The sequence below is a fragment of the Rattus norvegicus genome, chromosome 1, assembly GCF_021556685.1.
Source record: "Rattus norvegicus strain SHRSP/BbbUtx chromosome 1, alternate assembly SHRSP_T2T, whole genome shotgun sequence".
Lineage (NCBI taxonomy): Eukaryota > Metazoa > Chordata > Mammalia > Rodentia > Muridae > Rattus > Rattus norvegicus.
Window position 1 is genome coordinate 156726229 of NC_141534.1, and position 10294 is coordinate 156736522.

Genomic DNA, 10294 nt, shown 5'->3' on the forward strand with positions numbered 1-10294 from the left:
TAAGGTAGAGCAGGTTGAGACCCAGAGACTTGGTGGGCACACACCCTAGGCTTAGGCAACTCCCAGCTCCCTGCTAGACTCCTGATCTGGAACATGTGCCACATTTCTCACATAAAAGAAAATATGGTCACATAGCCTCAAAACAGAATTCTCCATGCTAATGAGGTACCTAGAGACCCGGAGAGCTTAGCCAATAAGCTTCTCTTCCCAGACATTCCTCCTTGCAAAAGGTGTTTAATCTCAGGCCCACTCTGAGAAGTAGGATATGGTTTTCTGCATCCATTTTCCGCCATGACAGTAAACTGTTTAGAACCGTGGGCTGTTTCTTTTGTCAATATGTGCCATGAGGAACCTGGGGAAGGCCTTTGTCTACAAAGCTGCAGCTTAATTTTCCCATAGAAGGCCTCTCTGCACTCCCAGCCACAATCATCACCAAGCCTGCTTCCACCAAGCTAAGGACAATCATCCCTGCTGAGACAAGCTCTCCCCTGTCCCTTCCAGCTCCAGGCTAGACGCTGTCCCCAGCCTGTGGGCCCCTGACTCTATTCTTAGCTTTTCAGTCACTCCCAGTGGTGCCTGGATGTCCAAGAGTCAGAGAACCCCATGGTCCCTGCCTCTTCGCAGGTACAACAACCCCCTAAGCAGCTCTGACTTTCTCAGACTGCACTTTTCCATCCCCAGAGTGGTGTCACAGTGCTTGCCTACAGCCCAGCACTGTGTGGCTAAGTACAATCAAACTCCCTTCATTCTGTCTCCCAAAGCGGCCATGCCCCGTGGCAGAGCAGACCAAACTGGACAATGTGGGAATAGGCAAATCTCAAATATGTTGCCTCCACCTGTTAAGTGGAGACTTTGATGGACCCAATAGAGTGGCTCTCTCGATACAGCTAAGAACTTTGGAATGCCTGTCCACCCCAACCCAGGTCTGTCATGGGATGTAAGTATACTAACCATGTTCATTGTCATATGAAATTTGACTTCAGTTGTTCAGCTTGTATTATTTTTTTACATCCAAAAAAGCCTACAGCCTCTAACCTGTGATCATTTAGGAGCAAATGGCTTGGTCTCATGCTTATCCTACAGCAAGCCATGTTCGGGATGAACAACATGGCCATACCAGCAATTCTTGGAGAATTCTGAACTGTTTGGCTTCCCTGGCCCCCTTGTGGACATCATGGCAATTGAAGGTTGAGTTTTTGACTTCCCTTGGCTCCCTGAAGAGGTGGACTTACCTAGAAGCAATGGAGCTTAACTTCGGAACTCCACACTCTTGGCTATTACAGGGAATTGTCTTTATTGTTTTCTAATACTTTCCCTTTTATATGTCCCCCCACCAATGCCTTAGTATTTTCTGTCATGCTGATGGCTGAAGGAGGTAAGATGGTAAACCCAGATATATTACAGTGACTCTTTTGTGTTTGTTTATTCAAGAAAGGGTTTCTTTGTGTGGCTCTGGTTGTCCTCGAGCTCACTCTGTAGATCAGGCTGGCCTCAAACTCAGAGATCCATCTGCCCCAGACTCCAGAGGCTGGGAGTAAAGGCATGTGGCACTATGTCTAGTTCCTGCAGTGATCTTAAAAGGGTCTAGTGCTATTACCAAGCAAGGGTTATCATGTGCCATCTCACCACTTCCGGCCCACACTTTAAAAATGTTACTTATGTACAAATTTTCCCTTCCATGCAAATATCATTGGGAATTTGAGGCTGAAAACAAACTTAAAATTTTTATATTTATTTTACATGTATGGGTATTTTATTTTATGTGCATGTCTGTGTACCACTTGTGAGCCTGGCACCCATAGAGATCAGAAGAGGGGATTGGGTCCCCTGGAACTGGAGGTACAGATGGTTGTGAGTCACCATGTGTGTCGGGAATCGAATCCAGGTTCACTGGAAGAACAGTCAGTGTTCTTACCCACAGCCATATTTTTATTATATGTTTCATCCAAGGTGTATTTAAAAATTAGTGCATAGAAACAGTTTGGAACTCAATAAATAGATCGTTTTTATCAATCTAATAAATCAGAAGATATATTTGAACTTTAAAACAGTCTATTTCTTTCTATTTAAAAAACGTAATTATAGGGGTTGGGGATTTAGCTCAGTGGTAGAGCGCTTGCCTAGCGAGCGCAAGGCCCTGGGTTCGGTCCCCAGGTCCGAAAAAAAGAAAAAACAAAACAAAACATAATTATACCTGAATTTATATCTAGTTACCTATATTGTAGAAAGCCAGAGAATAAGTGTAAAGGATAAAATAAAAACCATCATCAGGGGAAAAACATATCACTTATGGCATGTCCAGCATCAGCTCTTCAAAAAGTAATCTTCTAGGGAAGTTCGCCGCAGCCTTATTGCTTGCAGTAGAGTCCCCGTGTGCATGCAAATGTCTGATCAAAAGGCAGGGCTGTGGTAGGCACTAGTTAGCGTATACTCACCAGTGGGTGAGACAGCATTGGATTCATGGCAGGCATCTCAACACCCAGATGATGGCTCTAAATTCTTATCTCCTACATCAATGAGTGAAGCAGTATCTTAGCCTTAAATCCATGAGTGCCATTCTGCACTCAGATAGGACTCAACAGTGATTATCATTCAAAAAAGAGACCCTGAATTTATGCTATGTACCAGCTGTGCTAGGCACCGCAGAGACGGACATATAAAATTCTGCGTTCAGGACTGGTAAAACCATTCTGGAAATCAGTCTGGAGGTTCCTCAGAAAATTGGACATTGAACTGCCTGAGGATCCAGCTATACCTCTCTTGGGCATATACCCAAAAGATGCCTCAACATATAAAAGAGACACGTGCTCCACTATGTTCATCGCAGCCTTATTTATAATAGCCAGAAAATGGAAAGAACCCAGATGCCCTTCAACAGAGGAATGGATACAGAAAATGTGGTACATCTACACAATGGAATATTACTCAGCTATCAAAAACAACGAGTTTATGAAATTCGTAGGCAAATGGTTGGAACTGGAAAATATCATCCTGAGTGAGCTAACCCAATCACAGAAAGACATACATGGTATGCACTCATTGATAAGTGGCTATTAGCCCAAATGCTTGAATTACCCTAGATCCCTAGAACAAACGAAACTCAAGACGGATGATCAAAATGTGAATGCTTCACTCCTTCTTTAAATGAGGAAAAAGAATACCCTTGGCAGGGAAGGGAGAGGCAAAGATTAAAACAGAGACTGAAGGAACACCCATTCAGAGCCTGCCCCACATGTGGCCCATACATATACAGCCACCCAATTAGACAAGATGGATGAAGCAAAGAAGTGCAGACCGACAGGAGCCGGATGTAGATCGCTCCTGAGAGACACAGCCAGAATACAGCAAATATAGAGGCAAATGCCAGCAGCAAACCACTGAACTGAGAATAGGTCCCCTATTGAAGGAATCAGAGAAAGAACTGGAAGAGCTTGAAGGGGCTCGAGACCCCAAAAGTACAACAATGCCAAGCAACCAGAGCTTCCAGGGACTAAGCCACTACCTAAAGACTATACATGGACTGACCCTGGACTCTGACCCCATAGGTAGCAATGAATATCCTAGTAAGAGCACCAGTGGAAGGGGAAGCCCTGGGTCCTGCTAAGACTGAACCCACAGTGAACTAGTCTATGGGGGGAGGGCGGCAATGGGGGGAGGGTTGGGAGGGGAACACCCATAAGGAAGGGGAGGGGGGAGGGGGATGTTTGCCCGGAAACCGGGAAAGGGAATAACACTCGAAATGTATATAAGAAATACTCAAGTTAATAAAAAAAAAAAAATCTATAGCCAAGTATACACCCACCTCTCTGTATCTAGTTGTAGTATAGGAAAGCTGGGAAGGAGAAATATAGGAGATATACATACATACATACATACATACATACATACATACATACATACATATATATGTATCACAAAACCATGGAGCCAGTGAGAGTCCAGGCTGCATTCACAGAGCCTGGCTTTTCTGCACTGCCTCCAAGAGGAGAAAGATTTCCCAGTTGCATGGGAAATACATGCAAATGTTACCTTGCCTGTATTTAAAGGCACCTCAAGTATGAGCTCTTCTCAGTGGCTGTTTCTTTGTTAGAATTCTGACCCTTTACTTGTTGCCTTCTAAACAAGATGTGAGCACAAGTGAGGGTTTCCCTAGGAGAAGAGAATTTTCCTTGCCCATTGATAAGACAATTTTCTCATTACAGATACAGTCGCTACCATCACAGGACCTCATTTTCTTTCTTTCTTTTTAAATTTTTATTTAATCTCTCTCTCTCTCTCTCTCTCTCTCTCTCTCTCTCTCTCTCTCTCTCTCTCTCTCTCCCCCCCCCCTCTCTCTCTCCAGATTTTTATCCTCCTCCCAGTCTACCCTTTGACTGTCCCTCATTCCATACCTCCTTCTCCCACCTCCGTCTCCACGAGGATGTCCCCACCTCCCCACTTTCCACCCCACCAGACCTCCCCACTCCCTGGGCTTCCAGTCTCTTGAAGGTTAGGTGTATCTTCTCTAATTGAGTTCAGACCTGGGAGTCCTCTGCTGTAGATGTGTTGGGGACCTCATCTCAGCTGGTGTATGCTGCTTGGTTGGTGGCCCAGTGTCTGAGAGATCTCTGGAATCCAGGTTAGTTGAGATTGCTGGTCTTCCTATAGGGTCACCCTCCAGTTTCTTCCACATTTTTCCTAATTCAGTCACAAGGGTCAGCAGCTTCTGTCCATTGGTTGGGTATAAATATCTGCATCTGACTCTTTCAGCTGCTTGCTGGTTATATTGGAGGGCAGTCAAGATAGGCCCCTTTTTGAGCACACCATAGCCTCAGTAATAGTGTCAGGCCTTGGGGCCTCCCTTTGAGTTGGATCCTACTTTGGGCCTGTCACTGGACCTCCTTTTCCTCAGGCTCTTTTCCATTTTTGTCCCAGCAGTTCTTTCAGACAGGAACAATGATGGGTCAGAGTTTTTGACTGTGGGATGGCAACCTCATCCCTCACTTGATGACAGGGTCCCATTATCAACCATGCATCCTTCCAATAAAAAATTTCCTTCCTCATCCCAGTGTTCACTGCTTGCTGTAGCCCTTGCACCACCCGAGTCCGTGCTCTGTGCTTCATTCTGACATCTGCCATTTCTTGAGCTATGGTTTGCCTTCATATGTTCTTCCACTCTCTCTAAAACTGTCTTCATCCAGAGATCAACTCTCATGGCTTCCTCATTCTGGTTTTTCCAAACCCTCCGACCCTCCAACTAGGTCAGGCCATTTTCTTCTTCTTTATATGACTGCTATGCGTCAATGCATCAGACCATGTGGTCCTGCTCATGTCTGCATTCTGGGCTCAGCACTTGTCTTGCACATGATAAATATACAAATACTTGTTGAATGAAAACATGAATGATTTCATTCTTCTTTGGAAATTTACTCACACTTGTCCATGAATTCCCTAAAAATTACACATCAGAAGACCTACCCAGTGCCAAAAGTTGACATTCGCAAGCTCTCAAGAGGCTGTTTGTTGAAATAAGACATCTCCAGCTTCTAGGAGTGAGACATTATGAAATGCTCTTGTTATTAAAAATAATTTTTAAGTCAAGAGCTGTGGCACACGCCTATAATTTCAGAAAGATGGTCAAGAGTTCAAGGCTAAAGATTGACAAAAAAATAAAAAAATAAAATAAAAAAGGAAGAAAGAAATCCGAGGGAGACAGTGCCTGAATAATGACAGCTCAGGTTGTCATCTGGCTTACATGGCACAGACACATGCACACATGCACACACATGCACACACATGATATGTAGCTATTTAGGAATAACACAGGCTAGATAGAATACCTAAGAAACAGAAATGTTAATAAAGAGAAATGCCCTCTCCCACTCTCGATTTACACTAACTATCCACAACGTACTTTAAGAGGGAAACCAGTACATGGCTGTCACACATATTCTGCTCAGCCTGTGTACACAGCACAGTGGTACGATGTCTCTAATCCATCTTGTTTTCTTGGAACTGCTTAGCTATGTCACTCCCATGTCCATGTCCTTCAGTCTTAACACTGACTATATCCGCATGGGGCTGTTTACAGGTTCATACCACAAACTTACTGGTAGTCCAGAAGTGCCTCGCTGACAGGCATCTTCGAGTCTTTTGGTGGTCCATCAGGCGCATCCTTTTTACTTCCTTTTGCCGAGCTGTCCATGGTTCTGGTTGACCACCAAGACTATATACACCTAAGGAGCAAACAGACACAGGGAAAGTGAATCAGCTCCATCTTGACCCTTCTACTTGTGCTGACTCTGGAAAATCACCCCTGGGGCTTAATTTTATCCTGGTTAGCATTTGTCCCCAGATCTAACATCATCTACAAGGTGGGAGCACCATTTAAACAGCTGGAATCTTTAGTCTGGTGAGTTCTGCCCTTAGCCCAGATAGAACATCCCTGCACACCCCAATTCATCTGGAACTGTGTGAGACACTTGTACTGTTTACTTATCCACCTATACCAGTTACCCATCATTCTTCTCAAGACCAAAGGCCCACGTTTCATAAGCTGTTTATTTCTCCACAGTGTTTGGCAATGTGCACTGTGTGTGGGAGCATCTCAATAAATGTCTATTTAAAAAATACCACAGAGAGGTGGAAAGATCAAGAGAGCCAGGGGTCAGGGAGGACTGGGGCAAGATGGTGACAGGTCCACCACAGGAACCACAAAGATGTGGCTTCTTACGAAGTTCAAGCTAGTCAACATTCTAGCCTGGGTGGTGGAGATACTCATGACCCTTCATCACAGCTAAGGAGCTATTGACAATTGGTGGCTACTAGGGGAGGAAGAGTCCTACCCACCATTGGAGGGCTCTCCACTCGTGTCATGAAGGGCAGCACAAATTCCACTCAGTAGGTTATAAGTAAAAGAAGAGGACGTTGAAGTTTGGGGCTGAGAGTGGGAAGGGAGGGGTAGATCAGGGAGAAGTTGTAAAATATGACCAAAACACACTGTATGCAAAGAATAAAGAACTTGGCTGTATTGTATGCAAGGAATTAAAAAATTACATAAAAAAGGGTTTTAAGTATCAAGATGCAAGGGCCTGAAAGAATTCCACTCGGCTAGGGTTGTTGTCATACAAATCGCAAATAAAAGCCTACTTTGAAGTACTTTTTAAACACCTAAGAAATTTACCAATGCAACTAACTATAATTAGGACATTGCTTCACTAACTTTTCATAAACCATAAATTGCCTTTATGTAAAATAATTGAATTGTCAATAGTACTTTCAAAGGAAGGAAAATCAAGACCCACTGCTGGCTGATGTTCACGTGAAACAGGGATGCCTCCTGGGTTTGGCTTAGGGATCAAAACACACTTTTCAGAGTACAGCTTTCCCTAGAAGATTCTTAACTCACTTCCACTGCTCTCCTAAGATCAAGGGTCTGTCTTCTTACCAACGCATCTATAGTTTGGTTTGGTGGGAAACATCTTGGGGATTGTTTAAGTGATTGGAAATATTTTACAGCAAGCGTGTGATAATTCTTAGGCAATGCTGTTTCTCTCCTTACAACAGATACAATTACTGTGGACTAAGTACTTGGGTCGATGGAACAGTCAGGCAGACATGGGTTTTAATCTTAGACCCTATCACTGACTTTTTGTGTGATCTCCAGAAAGTTACTTAATCTTTTTGTATCTTAGATTCCTCATCTCTTGAACAGTTGAGAAGGATAGCAACCTTATTCTAAGAGCTGTGGTGAGCTTGGATAAATAATATATGAAGTGCTTGCACAGTGTCTCACACATATGATGCTTCATAAGCCATATGTCTCTTCTATTCTCTCTTCACTTTCAGATACACACTATCTTTCTTTAAATTTCAGGCAACTCCTTCAGTCTCTGCTCCAAACTTTGTCTCCATATCTCCTCCTATGAATATTTTTGTTCCCCCTTTTAAGAAGGACTGAAGCAATGGCCATTCAGTGCCTGCCCCACCTGGAGATCCAGCCCATATATATCTACAGCCACCAAAACTAGACAATATTGATGAAGCCATGAAGTGCATGTTGACAGGAGGCTGATGTAGCCAGAGCATGATAAATATAGAGGCAAATGCCAGCAGCAAATCATTGAACTGAGAATGGGATCCCCGTTGGAGGAATTAAAGAAAGGATTCAAAGAGCTGAAGGGGTTTGCAACCCCATAAAAACAATAATACCAACCAACCAGAGCTCCCAGGACTAAACCAGTACCCAAAGACTATACATGGACAGACCCATGGCTCCAGCTGCATATGTAGCAGAGGATGGCCTTGTTGGGCACCAGTGGAAGGAGAAGCCCTTGTCCTGCCAAGGCTTGATGCCCTAGTGTGGGAAATATCAGGGTTGGGGGGGTAAGGGGGATGGTTGTGGAGGGGGAACACCCTTATAGAAAAAGGGGGAGGGGGATGGGATTGAGGGCTTATGGACGGGAAACCGGGAAAGGGAATAACATTTGAAATGTAAATAAAAAAATCCAACTACAAACAAAAGAAAAGAAATAAATTGCAGGCAACTATAAGGTGAAAGGGATCTTCATGCTATAGACTCCAGTCCACAGGGCTCACCATGGCCCCGAATAACTTAACTGACAGTCCTTGTAGACCTGTATGGATCATCTAGATCTGCTGAAGTGGAAACATGCTTTCTTCATACACTTACTCCTCATGCACCCAGAATTCCAGAGATGCTTTCTTTGTATCTGAGACTTTTCTAGAGAAGTACGAATCCATCTAAAACAGTTCATTAACACGGTGTCCTTCGTTTTTTCTTTTGAGACAAGGTCTTACTCTGTAGCCCTGGCTGGTCTGAAACCTGTGGAAATCCTCCTACCTCAGCCTCTTGGATGCTGAGATTACAAGTGTGGGCAACCTACCATAACTGTCTTCTTAAACATGACAGTTACCTATTGTAAGTGAGTGTATAAAGAAAGCATGTTTCTACGTCAGCGGATCTACATGATCCATACAGGTCTACAAGGACTCCCACTTAGGTTATGCAAGTCATTGGTGAAGCCGGGCCATGGTGAGCTCTGTGGACTGGAGTCTATAGCATGAAGACCCCTTCTGCTTTACAAGTGCCTGCAATTTAAAGATAGTGCGTATCTGAAAGTGAGGAGAGAATAGAAGAGACATATGGCTTAGGAAGCATCATACGTGTGAGACACTATGCAAACATTTCATTTATTCGTCATCTAAGCACAGCTCTTCAGTAAGCTCCACCCAGAAATGTATCATTATATTCATATAGTCCACAAAAAATTATCAGCTGAGAAACATTCTTTCTCTTTGCTTCTGATGCCAAGCTGAATTGTTATATTATTTCCTACTTCAGAACATGAATTTTTATCTTTATACAAAAACCATGCTAATGTTTCATTTTAAAACAATAACTATTTCATTTTTTTTACTCTACTGTATTTTATTTAAAAGTTGAGACAAATGTCAAGACTAATATCTTTCTGAGTCATATGGAAAAGATCAAGTGTGGTGGGCTCCTCCAGTATTCCCCATCTGGTGCTGGAGAAAACACCTCATCTTGTTCAATTACCTCAGTTACGTGGCTGTTATGCTTTTAACTCTCTGAATGCATAATTAGTTATTTAACTGAAGCTTACCACAAAGGATTTTAATAAAATATGAGGGAAAATGTCAAGCCACTAAAGCATGTATAATTCATGCATAAATAGTACTGTGTGTTGTCATTGTTTTGAAGGCTTTCAAGAAAATCAGCACGACAATTGGACTGCGAATGACAGTGCCTCAAAAGGAACCTTTGCAGTTGATGATGCCTAGCAGACAGTGGGGACGTTCATAAACACAACCCCTGATCTTTTGATTATTTCTACCTCAGGGAAGGGAGAAAGACCATTCACAAAGTGAATGCTATCTTTAGGAAGGCTTCATCCAGTGTAATTCCTGACAAACGAATGTAAAATCTGTTTGCAGTGACTGCAGACATGCATGTGCATGCTTTGTGGATAGGATGTTTCCTGGTCATGCACTGAAGAACAGAGAAGAAGCAAGGTGGAAACTTGGAGTTGTAGGGAGACGCACACTGCAGCAGACCTTACTCAAAAACATTGAGTGACCTGAGTGAGAGGGAGAAGGGGAGAGGGGGAATGGAATAGGGAGAAGGGGTGGGAGAGGGAGGAGAGGAAGAGGAAGAGGAAGAGGAAGAGGAAGAGGAAGAGAAAGAGAAAGAGGGACTAGCAAAGTTATTCAAGTGATGCTCTCTCTTTGGATGGTCATCCGAAATATCATGGCTCTCATGCCTTTGTGCACA

General features: G+C 43.4%; 1 protein-coding gene across 7 annotated transcripts in view; it reads right to left on the bottom strand.

Moving 5' to 3' along the window:
* Positions 1–10294, bottom strand: part of Ccdc83 (coiled-coil domain containing 83) — a 78558-nt gene that overhangs the window by 47067 nt on the left and 21197 nt on the right. For all 7 annotated transcript variants that reach the window (NM_001432511.1, NM_001432512.1, NM_001432513.1 and 4 more), the window contains 1 exon segment: positions 6090–6215. In NM_001432511.1, coding sequence (NP_001419440.1) covers positions 6090–6184 — 95 coding nt within the window. In that variant the 5' untranslated portion in view covers positions 6185–6215.